At 40.8% G+C, this 24,150-nt stretch overlaps 1 protein-coding gene across 2 annotated transcripts in view; it reads left to right on the forward strand.

Annotated features, from left to right (window-relative positions):
- Positions 1 to 15,671: 15,671 nt before the first annotated feature.
- The window catches only part of LOC127637223 (sushi, von Willebrand factor type A, EGF and pentraxin domain-containing protein 1-like), a 164,040-nt gene continuing 155,561 nt past the window's right edge, over positions 15,672 to 24,150 (forward strand). For both annotated transcript variants that reach the window (XR_007969706.1, XM_052118196.1), the window contains exon 1: positions 15,672 to 16,434. Coding sequence is in view for 1 of the 2 variants with exons in the window: in XM_052118196.1 (XP_051974156.1) it covers positions 15,982 to 16,434 (453 nt within the window). In the remaining variant the exon portion in view is untranslated. The remainder of the gene's footprint in view (positions 16,435 to 24,150) is intronic.

Genomic DNA, 24,150 nt, shown 5'->3' on the forward strand with positions numbered 1-24,150 from the left:
TGAGGTCAGTAAAATAAGTTGTTTTTACCACTTGATGATTTCAAGTAATATATATATATATATATATATATATATATATATATATATATATATATATATACAGTAGAAAATGTTTAATTTGTCTTGATTACATTATGAATTCATAACGCTAATGCACTAACATGCTACACGCGACCATAATATGTGCCGGTTACACTCTGTTATTGTAATTTATTATGATACTGATACCAAAGATGAGTGTATAAAAAGCGTTAATGTGCTGAACAAAGAAAAAACAATGATGATAGAGGCACTTCTTAATTTAGACATGTGAATGGCTTTTGTTGCAGATGGCACAAGAGTGAATGGGCATTTGAGAAGATTTGATTCCTTTAGTAGACAAAAAAAATGGAAAATGTCTTTAAGTGAATGATCATACAGATGTTGGTACATTTGCACCAGTTATAAATTTGTAATTTGAAATTGTACTACATTTGAATGTACAATACAGTCTTCAAAGACAAAGAACAACTGGCTCTAACAAGGACAGAAAGAGATGTGGAAGGCCAGATGTACAATTAAACAAGAGGATCAGTACATCAGAGACTCTAGTTTGAGAAATAGACGCCTCACATGTCCTCAGCTGACAGCTTCATTGAATTCTACCCGCTCAACACCAGTTTCATGTACAACAGTAAAGAGAAAACTCTTAGGGCCTTATGGGAAGAATTGCAAAGCCACTTTTGAAACAGAAAAACAGAAAGAACAGGTTAGAGCGGGCAAAGAAACACAGACATTGGACAACAGATAATTGGAAAAGAGTGTAATGGAAGAAAGTCAGCAATATTTAGCTTTCAACACACTGATAAAGAAGCTGCTTGATATGGCCACTGTTAACCTTTGTCTCTCCCTCTCTCTCTTCGAATATACCACGCACAAACTATTCTTTCTTGGTGATCAGTTTGCAGTAGAAAGCGTTGTGATTGTAGAGATATGAGGTTAATTAATACCCAGAGCTTTAATATGGGCTGAAATATGTGCCACCAGAAACTGAATTTGAACCATTTATATTTGAATTTGAATGGCTAAACTTGAATAATTGCATTGAAAAACTGAATTTGAATCACATAATTTGAAATTGTATTGTTTAATTAAAATTGAATTTATTCAAAAACTGAATCTGAATTGTATCATTTGAAATTGAATTTATTCGTTTGGAACTGAAGTCCAATAAAATTTGATCCTCACTGAAAATTAAACTCTCTATATATCTTCACATTCACTTCTCACAATTCAGATTCAGTTCTCAAATTCAATTTCAAGTTACTGAGACAGACATCCGGGTAGTTGGAGGATGAAGGAAGAGCAATCGAGCGCAGATCGATAGATAGCGTTCATTGGCGCACAGGACTCCTCTTGGGCCAATCAGCACCAATGTTTTGGAGCACAGTACGTTACCGCCATGAAACAAAGAAGAAGTGCTTGCCTGACTTGCGTGACCACCACCACCATGGATTCGGCTGGGACAAATACAGTAATGAATTTTTTTTTACGATCTAACGATCTTTTGTTTAACTGTTGTTAATGTTATAGCTATTTTGTAGAAACAGGGAAATTAAATCTTTCTCCCGGCGTTGCAAACAGTAGCTATAATCCCACGTTTTATGGTAGCCTACTAGCTCTTGTAACAAAATTTTTGCCTGGTGTTTATTATTTCTAAGCGTTTGCCTCTTCCTCCGGTGAAAATGTTGTTGCAAAGCGTAGCTAGTGTTAGCCGCCGCCAAGTAGACTGGTCATGTCTTCAGTGTGATTTTTTCCCGATAACTTCTCCTCGTGGTTGTCATTGTCAGAGTAACGTTACTGCTTACTGAGAGGGAGAGAGAGAGAGTAGTAAGCGTGTAAGTTATGTGTCGCTGTGTTTGGCAGGTGCTAGCATAATGTAAGGCCATAAACTTCAGGGCAATTACACCATAGCACTAGCCCTATTCATTTGAATTGAATGCATAAGTTAGTTAATTCCGTTTGACTAGAACACAAAAATAGCACATTTACACTTCGAAAGAAAGCGATACAGCTTCCTGCACAACAGAGCAGTGCAAGTGGCTGATGCCATCACATGTAAAAAAGGTAAGGTGACACTGTATTTTTTGGACACTGTAACTGTAGGCTAAATTATGATGTTAAATTAATGTTTATATTGTGCCCCTTTGGTTACTTAATCAGGCAGATTGCTTGTCTTCATCTAGCCTACATTTCATCTTCTTTTAGGGGATTTTCATTATATTCCATCATACCTAATGTTGGGGATTATTAAATTATTTCTATTCTATATTCTGCCTTAACGTGTAGCTTGTGACTATGTGGTCAGTCACAATTTCCCTGTTGGACAAAGAGAAGCTAAGACAGCAAAGACCCACATAAACACAGTTTGGCATCTCAATCCTGTGATGATAGCCTTACCTGTTTTGCTCACAGCCATAGGATAAACGCCAGATTTATACTGCATATAGATATGTTATGGTTATGGACCACAGAAATGTGGACTTAATGATCTTCTTTGTGTTAACTTATTTTCAGATTCCTGCTGCTCCAGTAGCTCTGATCGACTTCTCTGCTAAAGCCAAAAAAAAATGTTTGACCGTTCTATTGATGGCAGGACAACTGAAAACCAGGTTGGGAAATCACTTTCATGCCCAAGAGTGAAGAGAGGGTCAGAAACATATGCTAGTTTTTTGAGACTTTAAGCAAAAACTGTCCAAGGAGTGCAGCACTGATGGCTAGGGAGCCTTACTACAAAGAATTCATCCCCAAATCTAGTATGCTTCCTAAAACTGTTCTTGAATACAGAACACCAGAGACTCTGCAGCTACCCCCAAAGAGCTTGGAGAGCTATGCCAGGTATTCCAGCTAGAAGAGCTCATCATGTCCCAGGTCCAGGCTGTAGAGAGGGCAACTCGAAGTCAGAGTGCAAGCAGGATTTGGTTTAGGCAAAGAGCTGGACGCATAACTGCTTCCAAGCTGAAACAAGCTATTAAGACCAACCCCAGCAACCATCCAAGAGCTTGATCAAGGCCATATGCTACCTAGAAGCATATAGGTTCACCACAGCCGCTACAAGGTATTTAGGGTTTGAATTAGGGTAAGGCAGAGGTAAGGCCTCGTGTAAACAGTGTTTATGTCCAGAAAAAGAAACACTGACAACAGAGGGTATAATTTGGATAAAAAGAAGCTTGTCTATTAAGTAAATGTATCTTACTGGTGGAATATTAAATGAAATGTATAGTAACACATTGCTTTGGTGCACGTTAGTTATTAGTTATAGGGTTATAAGACTATGGTTATGCAGGAGTAGAACTAAGTATAGGGGTTAGGGAAATGGCATTTAAATCACTGAACTAGCTCTACACATCCAATACTAAGTAATCATTTCCTTTTCATGTTTTGCATGTGTACTGTGTACAGTTATGGATGCAAACATGAAGCACAAGCCAGAGGAGTCTATGAGAAGCTGATGGGTCGGGAGCATGCAGGCTTCTCCTGTATGAACAGTGGTCTCTGGCTGAACCCCAAGTGGCCATACATGGGGTCCTCCCTGATGGGATTGTTGCTTGTGACTGTCACTGAAACTGGCATCTGCAAGATTAAGGTAATATTACAGTCTCTGTTGTAGTAAAGTCCCTAAATCTCGAGACTGAGTCGTGTCTCAAGTCCTAAACTGAGCAAAAGGCAGAAAATATATTTGTTAATCTATTGTTCACGTGTCCTTCTCTCTGTGATTTTAGTGTCCACACTCTCACCAAGATGAAGCCAATCTGCGCTTGTGTGCTGGGGAAAAGGGCTTCTGCCTCATCAATGATGGGGATAATGTCATGCTGGACCGGACTCATGACTACTACTACCAAGTTCAGGGACAGCTTCACATTGTAGACGCTGAGTACTGTGATTTTGTTGTGTGGAACCACAATGACATTTTTGTTGAAAGGATTTTGCCCGATCTTGAACTTTAGGATGATGTTAGGCTTTTTAGAAACGGTATACTTCCAGAAATACTGGGACAGCAAGTTACAAACTCACATGTGTAATGTAATGAAAGGATCCAGGCACTCTTGAAAGTGGGCTGTGTGATATTGCTGTTATATCAATACGGTTGTATGAGACAAGATTACATTTTGACTATTGTTATGAGTGTGGTCTTTGTGAGTTCTGGCTGTTGTATAATTTAAATGAAAAGATTAAATGCCATTGAGAAGACAGAATTATACATGGTGGTTTATTTACAAGATTAGATTTTTCAACAATTGTTATAATAACAAGAACATGGTGTGCAATAACAGATTAGAATCCATTTAATTACATATAATACATATAGCCAGTACAATTGGACTAGTGGATAAAAGTATTACACTTGTTGAAAACATATTAACAGACTGATATGTGTCGGGGCTCAGGTACTACTACTCCATGTCCTCTTACTTATCATCATCAGAGCCAAGAAGCAGGGATCAGGTATTGGACACTACATGTGTGAGGGCTCAGGTACTGGACTGACTGATTATTATCCCTCTCCCTCCTCCTTACTCCAATGGGACAATAGACTCCGAAAGATTAGACAAGCGCTAGGGCAACCTAAAAGCCCCAATCAAGTCCATATTAGACTACCGGTAACTTAATAAGCATTACTAAGTAAATGAGCATTTAATGACAACCTAATGCTATATAAACACAGACACAAAAAACACGTTGGCTGCTAACATACTTCCGACGAAGTGGTCGCTGCAGACACGGGCATTAACAGACTCTGCTCCTCCCGACCGCAGGCGTACGTTAAAAATCAACTTTTACGGCGTTGTTCTGTGAGCTTTTACATTTCTCACCTTTATGAGTGACAATCTTCGGTACTCTATAAAAACCCTTTCCCTTTTCTCGATTAGAACGATTGGAGCAGCCGTAAACTACACAAAACATTGGCATTTTGCCAGACGGCAGATCCTCAGCTATTTCACTTCCTGCCCTCCATCTGAATTGCGCGCTCTCGCGATGCAGCAGCGTGACGTCACGTGAAACCAACCTATGAACGCTATCTATCGATCTGCGCTCGATTGCTCTTCCTTCATCCTCCAACTACCCGGATGTCTGTCTCAGTAACTTGAAATTGAATTTGAGAACTGAATCTGAATTGTGAGAAGTGAATGTGAAGATATATAGAGAGTTTAATTTTCAGTGAGGATCAAATTTTATTGGACTTCAGTTCCAAACGAATAAATTCAATTTCAAATGATACAATTCAGATTCAGTTTTTGAATAAATTCAATTTTAATTAAACAATACAATTTCAAATTATGTGATTCAAATTCAGTTTTTCAATGCAATTATTCAAGTTTAGCCATTCAAATTCAAATATAAATGGTTCAAATTCAGTTTCTGGTGGCACATATTTCAGCCCATACTTTAACCCCATTGAACTTTTGTGTAATGTCACCAGAGTATCTGGACAAACTGACAGCTAAAATGTCAAGGATCTGCAAAGCTGTCATTGCTGCACATGGAGGATTTTTTTATGAGAACTCTTTGAAGTAGTTTAATTTTTTTTGTAATTTTTCATGTTATTAATGTCCTGACATTAATACCTTGTGATAAGCTGAATGCCATTTTGGTGAATAAAAGTACCAATTTCTTTCTATAAGAGCAAAATCTGTACATTATTCCAAACCTTTTGTCGGCAGTGTATATTAAGCTGTTTATTTTCCTCTTAAACACCATGTGCAATTTTTTTGTATGCTGATGGTGTAATCTCAGTCTACGTCAGTGGTGTATTATGATGTCACAGGTTGGTGTGGTTCATCATTCAGCTGCAGATCTCATGAATTCTTTATAGTCACATCATAGAGCTAAAAATAACTCACTACCACACCAATCGTTATATCTTCACGTCAAGCAATGACTGCTTGAGGTCAAATGCATTCATTCTTTTTTCCTTTAAATGTTTTTATTTTTTCATGATGTCAAAAGGCTTATCTGTTGTATATTGGGTATATGGTGTTCTCAAAGTCAACCTGAAGAAAAAAAACCCCATTGCAACCATTTTACTTCTACAATGTGCTATATTTCTGAGTGAAACAGGATGTTCAATGAGAAAAATGGTGGTTGAAATGTTATTGACCTTGGTGAAGAGGCAGATGTTACTAAAACAAACAAAAAACATTCTATGGAATGATGTGCACAGTAAGACCAGGGTGAATATGTATTAAACAAGTGAATAGGGTCCAGTCCATTTTTATATCATGTTGATTTTAAATGAACACATAAGGTATAGTGGCCAACAAGACAACAGCATTAGTGTAGAACACCAAAATGGCGTCAAAATATTTTATTTTATTTTGGTTAAGGTTATTGTGTTTTGTGTAAATGTTGCTTTGTTGTCAATAGCTTAGCTTCGCTAATAATGAAATGTTATGCACTGCAAGGCCATTGTAGTAACACACTTAGATTATGAATAATTCATACGTCACTATTCTGCTTAGACTAAGCAGGCAATTCTTGTTTCAGTAGGAAATACATGAACAAATTGAAGAAAAATGTGCTCGTCACGGCAGTTCACGAGGACTTTAAGGGGTTAGATCAAAAACCCAAAAATGAAAATTCTATCATCATTTACTCATCCTCATGATATCCCAGGTGTGTTTCTTTCTTCAGCATTACACATTTTAAGAAAAATAGAAAAATATCTCAGCTCAATAGGTCCTTAAATTGCGAGTGGATGGCGATCAGACTTTTGAAGCTTTAAAAATCAGACAGTCAGCATAAACATCATCCATAGGACTCCAGCGGTTAAATTAATGTCTTCAAAAGTGATGCGAATGCTTTTGGTGTGAAAACGATCAATATTCAAGTACTGTTTAACTATAAATCATTGCTTCCGGTCAGCAGTGGTATGTGCATGTGATGTAATGGCATGTTCACACCAAAACTGACGCACGTGCCGGAAGAGCAGCGCTGTTTACAAGTGAGCATGTGGAACGTTGATGAGAAGTTTTGTTGGTTTTGAGCTGTATTTATCTGTTTCTTTACTCACAATGTTGCGTTTGTGCAGTTATCCTGGATTTCTCAACTGAGAGAAGAATATGAGATTTTGAATTCGTCACACAAGAGACCACGTGAACTCAGCACTCTCATGAATTCGTATACTGCTGCTAACAAGAAGTGATAGTTTAAAGTTAAAACGTACTTAAGTATTGGTCTTTTCCTCACCAAAAGCAATTGTGTTGCTTTAATAGACATTAATTTAACCGCTGGAGTCCTATGGATGATGTTTATGCTGACTGTCTGTGATTTTTTGAGCTTCAAAAGGTCTGATCGCCATTCACTTTCATTTTAAGGGCCAACTGAGCTGAGATATTTTTCTATTTTTCTTCAAATCTGTTGAAGAAAGAAAGTCATACACACATGGAATGGCATGAGGGTGAGTAAATAATGAGAGAATGTTCATTTTTGGGTGAACTATCCATTAAAATGTCCAGTAAGGAATTTCTGCTACACTAGTGGCACCAAAATAAAGTGCAACCTGTTTTCCCAAACCAGAGAGCCGAAGTTTGGCTGGTTAGCATGGGCACACGTGGAAGTGGCGCAGTGGTAGGTCCTACCTAGTAAGGGAGGAGGTCTACAAACACAGTGACCAGGGCAGAGTGACTGCCCAAGGGAGACGCAGGTCCACCAACAGGGGGACCGTACCGTGGAAAATACATCACAGGGAGTTGCCTGTGGAGCCCTGTGGAGCCCTACCCCAGTACAGAGCTCTTGAAGCTCGTAGTGGGTCTGGTCACAAATTCCTCCGCTGAATTCACAGGCCAGAGGGCTAGGGAGGAGTCATCCATGGAGCCTAGTTAGTGGGTTCTCCTGGAATAAGAGTGCACGTGTTCGCATCAGTGGAGGGGAAAGGCGCTGAGTGCAAGCGGTACACCCGGTCAGTTGTTCCGCGTTACCGAGTTCTACCGGCTCGGACCTGATAAAATACGGAACAAGACCGACTCAACCCTGAGATTATAGAATCTCACAAAGGTATGGGTGTTGCCCAGCCCGCTGCTCTGCAGATGTCTGCTAGGGAGATGCCACTGGCCAGTGCCCATGAGGATGCCACACTTCTCGTAGAGTGTGCTCGAACCCACAAGGGGGTGGGCATGGCCTGGGTCTGGTAGGCCAGGGAGATGGCGTCAACGACCCAGTCTGCTAACCTCTGTTTGGAGACAGCGTTCCCTTTCCGCTGTCCGCCAAAGCAAACAAAGTGCTGCTCAGAACATCTAAAGCTCTGCGTGCGGTCCAAAAAGATACACAAAGCATGTACCGGACACAGCAACAAAAAGGCTGGGTCTGCCTCCTCCCGGGGCAGCACTTGCAGGTTCACGGCCTGGTCCCTGAAGGGGGTCGTAGGAACCTTGGGCACATAGCCCGGTCGCGATCTTAGGTTGACATGAGAATCTGCCAGACCGATATCCAGGCAAGTGTCGCTTACAGAGAACGCTTGCAGGTCCCCAACCCTCTTGATAGAAGATAGCGCTATCAGGAGGGCCGTCTTCAAGGAGAGGGCCTTGAGCTCTACTGAGTCAAGTGGCTCGAAGGGGGTTCTCTGAAGGCCAGAGAGGACTACTGAGAGATCCCAGGAGGGGGAAAGGCTTGGCTGAGGAGGATTCAGTCTCCGGGCGCCTCTAAGGAACCTGATAATCTGGTGGTGCTTACCCAAGGACTTACTGTCCACTGCGTTGTGGTGGGCCGAAATAGAGGCTACATACACCTTCAAGGTGGAGGGGGACAGCCTCCCCTCCAACCTCTCTTGCAGGAATGAATGCACTGACCGAACTGCGCATCAGGGTCTTCAGACCGGGAAGAACACCAATTTGTGAACAAGCACCACTTTAGGGTGTAAAGCTGCCTGGTAGAGGGATCGTGTCTAAAACTCCCGGTGGTAAGTCACTCAGATCTTCCACATCCTGTCCAAGGGCCAGACGTGAAAGTTCCAGAGGTCTGGGTGGGGATGCCAGAGGGTGCCCCATCCCTGGGAAAGAAGTTCCTTCCTCAGGGGAATTCGCCAGGGAGGTGCTGTTGCGAGGAGTTTGAGATCCGAGAACCAAGTCCGAGTGGGCCAGTAAGGAGCCATCAAGGTGACTTGGTCCCCATCCTCCATGACCTTGCACAGCACCAGTACAAGAAGGCTCACTGGGGGAAATGCGTACTTGGGCAGCCCCCGGGGTCAGCTTTGTTCCAGCGCATCTGTCCCCAGAGGGGCCTCCATTAGGGAGTACCAGAGCGGGCAGTGGGAATTGTCTTGGGAGGCAAAGTGGTCTACCTGTGCCATGCCGAACCGGTCCCAAATCAGCTGGACCACCTGGGGGCCTCTACTCTCTGTTCAGTGAGACCTGTCGCAACAGCGCATCCACTGCCATGTTGAGGTTGCCCGGGATATAGGTGGCGTGCAGTCGCTGCTGACTCCAAAGGAGGAGATGGCAGGCAAGTTGTGACATATGATGAGAGCACACGCTGCCTTGGCGAATTATGTACGGTGCTGTCTGAACGGATCAAGATCTGCTTGCCCCAAATCAGCAGGAGAAACCTCCGCAGGGCAAGGAATACAGCAGAAACTCTAGGCAGTTGATGTGCCAATGCAGCGGGGGCCATCTCCAGGATCCACTGGCTGCATGCCCATTGCACACGGCACCCGAACCCAGTTGAGAAGTATCTGTGGTGACCACGACACATCTGGGCACCTGCTGTAGGTGGACTCCTATCTGCAGAAAACAGTCCAAGGGTTGAAAGTCTGATGGCAGGAAGGGGTGATTAACACACGGTACGTGCCATGGCGCCTTGCCCATCTCGGGCCTCGAGTCTGAAGCCAGTGCTGAAGAGAAGAGAGTGAGGCACTTTAAAACCGACTGCGCGCACTCGTTCGTGAGGCATGCTGTCATTGAGACGGAGTCTAACTCCATGCCGAGAAAAGACATGCTCTGAACGGGGTGAGCTTGCTCTTTTCTCAGTTGACCTGAAGCCCTAGATGGCTGAGGTGCCTGAGCATCTGGTCCCTGTGAGCACATAGTAACTCTTGAGAGTGAACTAGAATGAGCCAGTCGTCAAGGTAATTGAGAATGCGGATGCCCACTTCCCGTAACGGGGCAAGGGCTGCCTCTGCGACTTTGGTGAAGACGCGAGGGGACAGGGACAGTCCGAAGGGGAGGACCTTGTACTGATACACCTGGCCATCGAACGCAAACCATAGGAAAGGTTGATGTCGAGGCAAAATGGAGATGTGGAAGAACACGTCCTTCAGGTCTACAGCTGCAAACCAATCTTGATGACAAACACAGGTTAGAATCTGTTTCTGCGTGAGCATTTTGAACAGGAGTTTTTTTTTAACCGCCTTTTCTGGGTACAATGAAGTAAGGGCTGTAGAAACCCTTCTTGATCTTGGTTGGAGGGACAGGCTCTTTCACGTCCTTGAGTAGCAGAGTTCTAATCTCTGTATGCAAAGTGCTGGCATTTTCGCTGCAAATCGAATACCGCTGAAACGAGATGGGAGCCTAGCGAAATGAATCACGTAGCCGAGTTGGATGGTCCTGGCCAAACAGCGCGACAGGTTGGGCAGCAAAAGCCATGCATCCAAGCTCTGTGCGAGGGGCACATTATTTTTGACGTACCGGGTGGGGCTTCTCAGCAGGGGGGAAGCAGGTAATAATGCGTCGGGAGGCAAAAGCACGTCCCGAGGCTGGGGTGCTGAGAAAAGACTCAAAGCACTTACCTTGCTCCGTGAACCCGGCTGGGGGCGGGCTAGAGACTGAGTAGGAGGTCCTGTAGGGACGCCTTTGGAACTCGTCAGCGCTGGCCCGCACTGGACAGTTGTGGGTCCGGAGACGAGGTAACTGCGTCCGGAAAACCAGGGCTGTAGGATTTTGGTGCCGGGGTGCAGTGAGAATGGCGCGCACCGCTAGATGACCCAGGAAGTGAGGACATCGCTCTTTTATTAACAATGTGGATACAGCAGCCCGAAGGAGGTGCGGCAAATGAAAATAAGGCAAATAAGGATTTACCTCCTGGCCCTCCGGATGAGCGAGCTCAGCTCCGAAGAAAAAATCTGACTGACAGACGCACGTCCGCTTCCCTTTATACCCGTATGTCTGTGGGCAGGACATGCAAATTCTTTATGCTAATTTCTCATTGCCATTTTCTCAAATCCAGAGGTATGTGAGGCTCTCAAAAAAGACCCCTTGTGTCACTACATTTGACACAATGTCAAGTGAGTGACAGAAGGGGAACTACACTATTTGCAGGAAAGTAGCTTTGTATTCTGTTAAAATATACTTAATAACATATAAATAGCAAATATTTAATGATATTATAGATGATACCAGTACACAATTTATTCTGAGGGTTTGTGAAATCCGTTTATATTTTTCTCTGTCTGCTGCTTTTCATAGATCATGCACCAACAGCAGTGCTTTTCTCTTCCAAGTACACACTTTTGCCATGTAATGCCCTCTGAACTGTGTCCAGAACTGAATGCCCATGGCAGCATGTAGGTTTCGATCTTCCGAGGTGGACCTGCGGCAGCAATACAACTGCCTTGACATGACTGGGAAAGTTAACAAAGAGCTCTCTTCTGGTACCTTCTAAAATGGCAGCGAAGGGGAGCTTCTGGGCCTTTAAAAATGTCTATTAACTTCTCAGACACTGTCGTTGCTCGTGCATCTTTACACTAGCAGATGGCGCCAATTGGCCAAATTTAGACTTACATGTATTTGCAGTGTGAGGAATTGAAATTGCCACATCCAACTCTAACACATTGTGTTCTTACCTTAATGAAGAATTTAACGAGTTAAAGGAATAATTCACCCAAAAATGAAAACTCTCTCACTATTCACTTACCCTGATGCCATCCCAGATGTGTAATACTCTTTCTTCTGCAGAACACAAATAAAGATTTTTTGAAAAAGATATAGCTCTTAAAGTCAGACCCTTATAATGCAAGTAAACGGGTAGTATCAAGTATCACTTTGACAGTCCAAAAGTCACATTCAGGTAGCACAAAGTAATACACACAACTCCAGTCGATCAATGAAAGTCTTCTGAAGCAAATGTATACGTTTGTGTAAAAAAAAGTAATTGATAATTAAACGTTAATAAACGCCGCATCCTGCCAGCAAATGACGCATCACGTGGCTGTCGCGTGACGTAAGTGTGTCAGCAAGTTTACATGAGCATTCGGAAGTGCCGCTTATTTACAACAGAAGAACGAATGCCATGCGAGAGTTTGGCCATTCAAACACCATGTTCCGTCGATGGACGGAAGCTGCGATTTTAAGTTAAAAACGTTTCATTGTCGACTTCTTACATACACAAACATATCGATTCGCTTCAGAAGACATTCACTGAACGACGGGAGTCGTGTGTATTACTTTTCCCTGCTGAAAAATCCAGCTAAAACCAGCCTAAGCTGGTTGGCTGGTCTTAGCTGGTTTAAGCTGGAAGTAGCTGGTTTTAGTTGGTCTCCCAGCCTGGCTTAGCTGGTTTTAGCTGGTCTCCAGCCTGGCTTAGCTGGTCAAGCTGGTCTCCCAGCCTGGACAAGTTGGTGGTCAGCTGGTCTCCCAGCCTGGTTTAGCTGGTTTTAGCTGGTCTCCCAGCCTGGCTTAGCTGGTCAAGCTGGTCTCCCAGCCTGGCTTAGCTGGTTTTAGCTGGTCTCCCAGCCTGGCTTAGCTGGTCAAGCTGGTCTCCCAACTAACTAAGACCAGCTAAAACCAGCCTGACCAGCTAAAAGTGGCTCACTGACAGGCTGTTGAGGAGGCAGGCAGGCAGCACAGACAATGCCACATACTGTATTGGGGACTGTGTAGAAGAGTCTCAAAGCCTGTGGTCACAAATCTGTCTTAAAGCTGATTTTGTAATGACTCAAATGATGCATATATCCCATTCCCAGGATGGATGGTTTCATGGGATATCTAGGTAGGTGTGGTTAATTTTCCAAACTAAACAAAGTCATTGTCCGAATAAGTGACAATCAGTGCTGGATTATTTATCTATTTATTTATTTATTTATTTATTTTACTGCAAAATGCGAATTACTTATTACAAACTACAGATTACTGACTTTATTAATTACCTAATCAAAAAGCAATCACATTACAAATCACTTTTATGTTTCTTTATAGAAACCTTTTCACAAACTTTTTTTTTGTCCACAAAATTAATTCAAAATAATGTTTATATATTTTCTGCTTGTTCATTATCGCACGCAACTCATACATTCAACGCCATGCGTTTGTCCCTTAAAATGACCCATTAGGGGCCGCATGTCCTTCGGCTTATCCACAAACACAACCTGACATACATATGAATATAATTAATGTTTTAAATGTATTTTACATTAATAATATTATTTTAGAAATATGTGTAACCCTTGTAATTCATTGAAAGTCAGTAACTGTAGTCTGATTACATGAATTCAAAATATAATGCCTTACATGACTTTTTATACTAAAAGTGTAATTGGATTACAGTAATTAATATTTTTGTAATCAGATCACACCCAAGACTGATGACAATTTATGATAATTTCGCTTGTTTTTTTTTGCTTGTGTCTGTGACCCATCCTTGATCATAATGTACATATGCAAAAGAGTTGCATCAGTAAAACCCACAGTAGTTTTAAAACAGAGAGAAATGATAGATTCCCATCCTCTTTTCACTTCTGATTGGCCTGATTTAATAATATTAAATGTCCTCAAGATAGACATTGAAGAAGTTCACAATTACACTTCTACTCTAAAACTGGCAGTTGGTCGGTGAGTCATAATAACTGTCCATGTTAGTGCGGTGAAATGCGATTTATATAATTTGTCATTAGTGTTAAAATGATTACTAACTAATATTTCAAATGAAACACATGTGTTTAAACCCCAGTGTTAGGTTATTACTTTATCTGTTTCACAAACTAACATCATACTGCACACTTTCTTGCTCAACAGTCAACTGGATTAAAAACTCTTTAATATCCTCTTGAGGGCACTGTTCTACAATTTTTAAGTTTTATGTAGGAGCAGGAGAAGGGTTTTGTTTTTGTTGTATTTACAAACTCTTGTTTATAAATGTAAAACAAATGTATAAGCATTGATATATTTAAATATAGATAAGCAAAGTGCTAAAGAAATTAGGCTGTTGTCTTAATTTGTCTTTTCCTTTTCTTGTTTAGATAAATGTCAAGAATGTGTCAGCACCATATCCAATACGCTGATCAGGTATAAGACAATCAAAATGTTGGTGAGGCTATCCTTCTGAGGACTCTCCATAGACATAATGATTTTTATACTGTACGAATGGGGTCTCTATGCTGAGTGGACAGTTGTGTGTTCCTCTGAGCAGGTTAGAAACTGCTGCTCTTCTCATGCACACAGCCCTGGTGAGTCTAACACTCTTTTGCTCTCAGATGCAATGTATCTCACATCATTAATTTACAGTTAGATTTATAGGCCGCACTTAACACTCAGCATGCTGTTTCAGTAAAGAGTCAGAAGCTGCCTGCGCTATAATCTCACAATATTTGTATTTTTTTTATTTATATTTGTATATATTCTTTTTTTACACTTTTCTCCCCAATTTGGAATATCCAGTTCCCAATGCGTTCTAAGTCCTTGTGGTGGCGTAGTGACTCGCCTCAATCCAGGTGGCAGAGGACGAATCACAGTTGTCTTCGTGACTGAGACCATCAATCCGTGCCTCTACCACGTGGCTTGTTGAGCACGTTACCGCGGAAACATAGTGCGTGTGGAGGCTTCACAGCATTCTTCGTGGCATCCACGCACAACACACCACACGCCCCAACGAGAGCGTGAGTGGTGGTGGCGCAGTGGGCTAAAGCACATAACTGTTAATCAGAAGGTCGCTGGTTCGATCCCTACAGCCACCACCATTGTGTCCTTGAGCAAGGCACTTAACTCCAGGTTGCTCCAGGTATTTCCCTGTAATAAATAAACTGTAAGTCACTGTACCCTCCCTAGCAATTGGGCCAATTTGGTGATAGTCAGCGTCAGTACTTGCTGAGCTACCCAGGCCCCCATAATCTCACAATATTGACAATAGTTGTCCCTATTGTCTTGTCAAAGCTGTGACAGCTGAGATCCTTCACATTTGGTATCCATTTGTATTAATTCCAGTTTTAATATGGCTTAAAATGCTGTGTTATACAGCTTAGCTTTAGCCAGCCTGTCTAAAACTATGTAAAGCATTTGTTACACACAAGTGAAGAGGGAAAGAATAAAAGTGAGAGAAAAAAAACAGAGTGGGGTCAGATCCTACTTCAGATTTCTCTCTTTACAAGACCCCCAAGAGAAAACCAGAGGAAGTAATAAAGACTGCAGGCACTGCTGATCTTACAAAGTACATTTGTGATATGTCGCTCCTGATTATAACATGTAAGCTCCAGGATCTTAGATATAAAATGTATATATATATAAATAAAGATATAAATATTTTGATATCCATTTAATTACAGCCCCCCCCACCCCCATTTTCCATCTCCAGTTTTTTTTAATTTGCAGATGGCTCTCTTGGTATCTGCCTGGTGTGATGTGGTGAGACTGTTTGTCCAAGAGCTGACGAGTCCCAGACATATGGAAATTTTTCCTCTGCTGCTGCTCACTCTCTCGTCCTTCTTACTCCCTCTGTCTCGCACCAGCACACACACCCTCTCTCTTTCTCGCACTCACATAACTTTTTTTTTTACCGCCTAGCTCCTTTTTAAATGATTTTGAGAGTGTGGAGGGAAGCATTTGGATAGTAGTTGAGATGCAGGAGCACCACAGATTCCTGAGACCAGTGGAGAGATAGGAGCCTCACCCTGCCTGGAAAAGAAATAGAGCAAAAGAGGAGCAGAAAGAGGAGTAACATCAGGCTCCTCAATATTACGATTATTACTATTGCCACATCACTTCTTTACAACCACTATTGGATGTCTTTGTTGGTGGTGCGATAATGGGGACACTAAGACTGACATTGTTCTCCTTAATGGTCTTGCTACTGTTCTGGTCTGTCTCTACCGCCCGGCAAAACCTCTCAGCGAGCGCGGAGAGGAAAGTTGAACGTCTGGGCCATGTCTTCCGAAAGAACGTGCGTCTTCTTCGGGAGCAGGGCGGCCTTCTGGATCTGGTTTTCCTTGTGGATGAGTCGTCCAGTATGGGAGCTTCAAACTTTGGGAGTGAGCTGCGATTCGTACGGAAGCTGCTGTCAGATTTTCCAGTAGCACCGGAGGCAACCCGTGTGGCTCTGGTGACGTTTAGTTCCAAGAACCATGTGGTTACAAGAGTGGACTATGTGTCCGTGTCCAAAGCTCACCAGCATAAGTGCTCTCTCTTCAGCAAAGAGATCCCTTCCATCACCTACAGAGGAGGAGGCACCTACACAAGGGGGGCTTTCCAGCGGGCAGCGGTAAGAGCAGTTGTGTAATAATGTTGTTTGTGTGTTTTCGAGTCTGAGCATGCAAGAAATAATAGAAGCACTATAATAGAAGAAAGAGAATCATAAAAGTTAGTTTGGGAAATGATGGAAGGACGTAATCGATTAGAAGAAAAGAGTTGGAGAACATGGTCGATAGTCAATGTGTAAGGCAGATGTTGACTGACAGTCGGTCTACCATCTAGTGTCAGTTAATGAATGTTCAGACCTTGATGAATGCTGAGTATAATCCATATTCCTCCATGACTCTTTCATGTTCCTCAATAAATCGATTAATTGTTTTGGGGGGCTGGCGAGAGATGTGCGTGCTGGTATATGTTGGAGCGGCGGTATTTGTTGTGGGCAATGAGCGTGCGTGATCTTTTGCGTCTGATCTCCGTACGCTGTAGCACTTTTGGGTGTGTTGAACCATATCGGTTGGGCCCCCCTCTGTGGCTGAACACCCCCCCCCCACCGCACCAAATTCCAGTTCTGATGTGGTGTGTAAGGCTATGTAGGTTACAACATGATCACACTGGCAATTGATATGTTGCTACCAAATGTACATGTACATGTACCCTGACATCCGAGTTACTGACAAGTGCTATCTCCATCAGACATTTTTGCATCAATACATCCGTGTTAACATTTTCAATACTTAATAATTAAAATAACCTAATCAATAGTGAGTGTGATTTGGTGGTTTCACTTTCCCTCTAAGATACAATTTTTTACTCCACTCCTGGTTAGGGATGGGCAATTGTACTGGAGTACTTGTACGTGACAGCGATGATCGATCATAAAAACAATGATCGTGTGAGTTTACAAAAAGACATATTTCTCTATTTTCTGATTGGTTATAGCAATATGTTGTGCGGCACCTTGAGCTCTGATTGGTTAGCATTGCCAGAGCATGCGGTCTAAAGCCCAGACTGAAGAACAGAGAGAAACATGGCTTCAAAGTTGCATAGTGATGTCTGGCTTCACTTCGACAAAATAGATGAAAATACAGTTCAATGCAAGATGTGCAGCGCCAAGCTGTCACACAAATCTGCCACAAGTACAATGCGTTATCATCTAGTATTTGTACATAAAATGTCTTGCGATACCAGAGAGGCAACTCAGACGAGCATCGCATCTTTTACCGTCAGACAGAAATGCAACGCAGCCAGAGCTGAAAAGATTACACAACTAATCATCGAAATGGTAGCAAAAGATTTGCTGCCCATTAGTTTCGTCGAAGGAGAAGGGTTTAAAGATTTGATGCATTACGTTGAGCCCCAGTATAACGTCCCATTGCACAAAACAGTCACGGGAAGAATAGATGCTCTATATGAAAAGACTGCTTCTTCACTGAAAGACATACTGTCAAAGACAGCGAAGATGGATAACACAATGGACTAATGGACCTCGCTGACCACGGAATCCTATATAACACTAACTTGCCATTACATTGCTGAATGGGAAATACATAGTTTAGTATTAGAGACGCGCAATTTCGTTTAACGACACACCGCTGTGAAACATAGCAAACTACCTTAAAGATGCAACAGAACAGTGTCTGTCAAGCTCGGAGCAAGTAATTGCATGTGTTCATGATAACACTAGTAACATGGTTTTGGCAAATCGAGATCTTTGGGAATCGGTGCCCTACTTCGCACACACACCCTGCAGCTAGCCATAAACGAAGGATTCAGCATTGCTTCTGTAAAAAGCGTGCTAGCTGCCAGCAGCCGGTTGGTGGCACATTTTCACCACAGCACAGTGGCTACAGCGGCACTTCGCCAGAAACAACAACAGTAGAACACAAACTTATCCATTACTGTCGCACGCGGTGGAATTCTGTGTGCGATATGTTCGAACGTCTTTTGGATGCAATATTACTAAACTTGCAGATGTGAAGACACTTGACTTGAAAGATGACTTGAACTGATACCCGTTCTTCAGTCTCTGAAGTGCGCCACAACAACAATGTGCAGTGAGACACATGTTTGCGTTTTGATGGTCTATCCGATCACACATAGCCTCATCACTAAACACCTAAACACACAGACCGGTGAGTCTCCAAGAGTGTCCGAGTTCAAGCCGTGGCAGAATCTATAAAACGGTGCATAGTCACTGTTGCTGATGATGCTGAGAAAGTGGCTCTACCTCTGATTGCGGCAACATTGGATCCAAGACACAAACATCTGAGGTTTCTTGAGACAGAGCTTCGAGAGAGAGTAAAGGAGAATCTGAAACGGCTTTACGACTCTTTCACACCCATAGAAAGTGACTCTCAGCCTGATCGAGCAGCAATTACAGCGCTCAACATACTTTTTGGTGGGGATTACGGCGTGAGTGTTTTTTGTTTGCGTGACACCGAAATCAAAAGCTACATCAGTGAGCCATGCATCTCCGTAAACCAGGATCCTTTACTGTGGTGGAAGGTAAATGAGAATCGGTTTACAAAGCTAAGCATCCTTTAGTGGTACTTAGCTATTCCTGCGTCATCGGTTCCAGCAGAGTGCGTTTTTTCCACCGCCAGCCTAATTGTGAATAGACTCCGCACATGCCTCTCACCTGTGCACGTAGACCGACTTCTCTTTTTGAACAAAAATATGTAGGCTGTAGCCTATGTTTAAGTTTCATCAGTCCTGGTAAATATACAGGATGTTTTTGAGTTTTATAAATCATTCCATTTTATTTACCATTAGCAGTCGTTTGGTTAAATTGGTAAACCTTTTTTCTTTAGCTTTGAAAATAAAAACTAAGCTGTTCGTTTTTGTTGGTGTTTCAAAAGCACAGTTGAAATATGCTGCTAAAGTAATATTGAAGACAACGTTTTATTTAAAAATTACAGTTGAATAAAGTAGCCTAAAAGCAATCCTGTGTGTTCATTTTTAAATCAAATTTGATAATAAAAACACAGAGAAAAGTAATATTAAATAAATTAGAAGCCTTTATAAAATAATATATAATAAAAACATGTATCGGCTCTACTTTAACTTACAATAACGAATGCAGAATTAAGGTTTAGTATTACAGAAATAGCCTATATTCGGAGAGACGATGAAAATCAACACTTTTTTTTTTGTCATAGTTTTTATCTTTTGATGAAAATATCCTTTAAATTTGATTCATAATTCACCAATAATCATCGTGTGTTGTTCAGTAATTTAAGTCAGTTTTACTCTGACTAAAATGTCGTAATTTTAACCAATATATGGCTGTAGCATGTAACTGCGTTTGCATCCTTTTGTGCAGATACAAGTTGTAATGTTACGTTTATGTTGTGTATCTAGTATGTCTGATTAATCTCATAGGATGTGTCATAGAAGGGGCTTCAGTTTACTGGTGTTCATTTTTTCTTCAGCTTCACCTCATGAAGCTATTCTATTTCAGATGTTTCTTTTTCGATCACATTGATGCAGCATAAGCAGTGTTATTTTTTTTATATTCATATGTTCATGTTTTCAAAGACATGTTTTCAAGTCATTAATTATCAACATTAGTTTTCGTAACAATCTTAAAATATTTTAATTATCTCCATGACGGACATGCCCCCCGCACACGCCCCACCCCCCGAGTACTCGAGTACTCGTTTTTTTGAGACCTATCAATGATCGAAATAAGAAATTGACAAAAATGCCCATCCCTACTCCTGGTAAGGTTTAGGGCTGGGGTTTGGGTTAGGTTGTATGATTAATAAAACATGCATTAATTTTGACTGCATTAAATCATAGAGCTATTCAGTTTGTAGTTCACAAACCTGGAAGAGAATTCCCCTTGGGTTCCCTTGGGATTTTCCTATGGGGTTTTATCATGGGAGTTTTGGATTTATGAGATAAGTAACGTATGTGGTAAACATAACTTGACAATATGAGGACATTTGTTCTACAACATCTTACAAACGTTTATACCTCAACTCTCTTTTGACTAACTCAGTCTTACTCAATAGCAATGCTAGAAATTATTTATTACTTTTTCCCTTATTCCGTTGCAAATGATTTTGGCATCCCAGTTTTCTGACATTTTTCTTGTCCTGAATGACATTTGTGGTTTGAAAAATGGTTTAGCTTACCCAGATCTGCAAATGTATTAAGTTGTTATGGAAGCACAACAGGAAAACCCTGTTGTTCATTTGTAATTCATTGGCATCACTGTAATATTTCATGACTTTTGGCTTCTTTTGTTAAGTCTAAATGGCACGGAGGTCTGGAAGCTTTTACCAGACACATTTTCAGGCTTTCAAAACTGCAGAGGTCAGAGGCCTTATCCACAGTTCTACTTCCCAGCCAAAGTGCACAGAGAGAGAAACACAATACTTCAGCTTGAACAATGCAAACCTTTCTGAGATTTCAGGTTTGCCTTTGAGCAAAAACTTAAAAAAAATGTAAAAAAAAGTTATGTTGGTCGGCTCGAAATTCATTCCACTTTGCAGCAGCTAGTGAAAGCTAGTAAGCACGGAGTTGACAGAAAGAAAGCCATACAGGTTTGGAACAACATGAGAAATAAATTATGGTAGAATTGGCCAAACTATTCCTTTAAAAAATAAAAACACACTGACTATTTATGCTTCATACAGACAAATGGAATTGTAGTGTTGTGCCTTTGTCCTGCTGCTCCCTCCAACCTTAGTGTTTGACTTAGTGGGTATCCTGAGTTGCCAGATCCATCACCTTCTTCCTGTCCTTTGCCAAACCAGACCACAACTAGTTCACCATAAAACATATTTCTCTCTCTACTCTAAATGTAGTGAATGCCTCCAATGCTTTCCACATTTTTTGCCTGCTTTTCTGATTAATCTCTGCAGGGAGTCATTACATCAAAGTCCTAGACTGTACGGCTTTGAAATGTCCTATTTCCAATGACTGCTTGTCCTGTGCAGAATTCTGCCTTTTCCAAACTCCGATTCTAGGGAAGGGGAAATCTATGAGAACTTGCACATTTCCACAAAACACAACTCTCCACACATCAAGAGCATTTCCTCCTCTGACATTTAACAGCATACACATATTGGGGAGGAAGGGGAGGGACATTTCTTGCATAACTGATCAAATTCTTCCTTTTGCTTCATTTCTCCATCCTGACATGAAACTTTCTTTTACACTCCCCCATCAGAAATGCTAGAGAACATTTCTCTAATGTTCCACTGACCACTCTGACAAGGTTTTTGAACCACATGGGAACAGGAGCCAGACTGTCATCAAATCTAGACAGATCAACATGTCTAAATATCTCATACTGTCTTTGTGAAAACATCTGTCAGCAAGCCCCCTGTCCCTCAGAATGTGCTGTGCAAAAACAAAAAGACATAAAATCACTATTAATATGTAACAGGTGGAACAGTGGAACAGTGAGAGAAATATTTAATCTCTTGATTAAAGAAACAGTTCATCCAAATGTACACAACCTGATGTTGTTCCAACCCTGTGTAACTTTCTTTCTTATGCATAACACAAAAAGATACATTTGAATATTCCAATCCAATTTAAATACAATGGTAGTTGATAGTGATACATTTTAAAGCTTTAAAAATGACCCTAAAGTATCATAAAAGTAGTTAATGTGACTCATCTACCATATTTCAAGTGTTCTGAAGCCATATTGCAGATCTTTGGTGACAATCAACCCAAAATGTATGCTATTTCTCATTGAAAATCTTGATTTGATAATAGCACCCATAAGAGCTATGAGAAAAGCTTGAAAACTTCTGTTTAGCGCTAAAATGATGAAACATAGAGCATTGTGTTCAACTTCCATAACAAAGTGATAAAGCTGACTAAACTGTTACAAAATTTTCCTTTTTGGGTGAACTATGCCTTTCATTTCAGGTAAAATCGTTTGAGCACATCTGCTTGCAGATTATCATATGTTTTCACAGATTCAGAGGAAATTTAAAAAGAAAAGATGTGAGAGAATAATATACTGGGAAAGCTGTAACAAAAAGAGAAATGGATGTAATGAAGAAAATAAATGGCTGTATGTTGTGGGTTATTACTGCTTCTCTGATTTTGTCTGCAGAAATGCAGAAAAATAAGTTTCCACAATAAAAATCAGCTGTATTTGTGCTATTAATTTAGACTAATGAGGAAGATCCTTATGAGAGACAGCCTGCACTCCATGAACCCTGATAAGACAGCTAGGAATGCCTTTAAACTAGCTTCAGAGCCACATATGTCTGCAGACAGGCAGATAAGGGTCCTTCAGCCTTTAACATCTAAAAAGTCAACATGGTTTACAATGAATCAACCAGTCCTCATTAAGGCCTAAATGGCATCTCTACCGTGTCCACGGCATTGGCTTGAGTTATGTAGAAGGAATGGATATGTTGTAATTATCATGTATTGCCTGCTTATAGCTAAAGGCACAGATTATACATGTTTACCTTTGCCAAAAATTGGTTTATGGTGTCCATTAAATCAAATAATCAGCCACACGAGAGGCTGAACGGTGTAAGGGTTAGAGATATGCCTCAGAAAAAATAAATGGTCCTACAAAGAGAGAATGCCTGAGACCGAGACAAATAGAGAAAGGATGCAACCAGCCACAAGTAGCAACAACCATGTCATCACTGAAAGGTGAAGTGTGTCATTCCTGCACCACTAACATCAACAAGCAGAATTGCAAAAATAACTGCTGTTTTCATATAGTTTACATATTGTCCTGCCCCCAAAAAATGTTTACTTTTCAGGGAAATCAACCTAGGAATGACTTTGCACATTAATGTGGAATAGAGCGTGTATTTTTACTAGGGATGCCAGATAATGATATTGGAATCGGGTCATACAGACTACATATTTATTTATATAGTAGCCTTTTGCGGTTTAATTATTACTGTGATTCACATAGCAAACTGCTTTTCCGGATTGGGAATCTGCCATCATTAAGTCAGAGATCCTTGGTGTAACAACATGGAAACACTTCAAAATAAAATCTCTGCCAAAATAAAAGCCCAATTTAAATGAAAAAAGTAAGACAGAAATAGATCATATATACATAGTTATGTAATATTCACTGTTATACTACTGCTAATAATAACAATAATAAATCAATAATAACTGTATTATATTTAAGCAAAATCTCACATCTGTGATGCTCGCAGCACTTTATTTGACAAAAGTAACTCCAATGTTGTATTTAAGGTTGTGCAGTGAGATTCTGTATATAAGCACTTCATTTAATAAAAAAATAATAAAAAATAATGTTGAAAATGAATTGTTATATTTTCATTTGACTAAACATTGATTGATTTAAACACTATTTTGATGATAAAATTGAAATAAACTGTTGATATTGAAAAACAGGTATCAGACTCGGTATCGGCGAGTACAAAAAAATGGTATCGGAACATCCCTAATTTTAACACTGGAGAAAAAAAGAAAGACAGTGCTTTAATAAATTAACTTACTACTTGGCTACTCCAACACATAGATTGAACATAGCTCTAGTTGTAATACAGTTTTTATTACTGCAAATTGTTCTGTTTCGCTTGTTACCTGTATTTATACACTGCATTATGTTTTTACACAGTGTTAAGTGGTAACTGGATGCTTGAATAAGTCAAATTTAGAGGATTGTGGGTGTTCTTAGCATGGCTGTACCACCAGGAACACCAGTAAAGTCTACAGCAATGCCATGAAATGTATTACAGTGAATGAATACATTTGTTTAATTAAAAACATATAATTGTCTTTAAAAATTCAATTACAATTACACTTATAATTT

This window comes from Xyrauchen texanus, chromosome 1 (assembly GCF_025860055.1).
Source record: "Xyrauchen texanus isolate HMW12.3.18 chromosome 1, RBS_HiC_50CHRs, whole genome shotgun sequence".
In the NCBI taxonomy this organism is placed as follows: Eukaryota; Metazoa; Chordata; class Actinopteri; order Cypriniformes; family Catostomidae; genus Xyrauchen; species Xyrauchen texanus.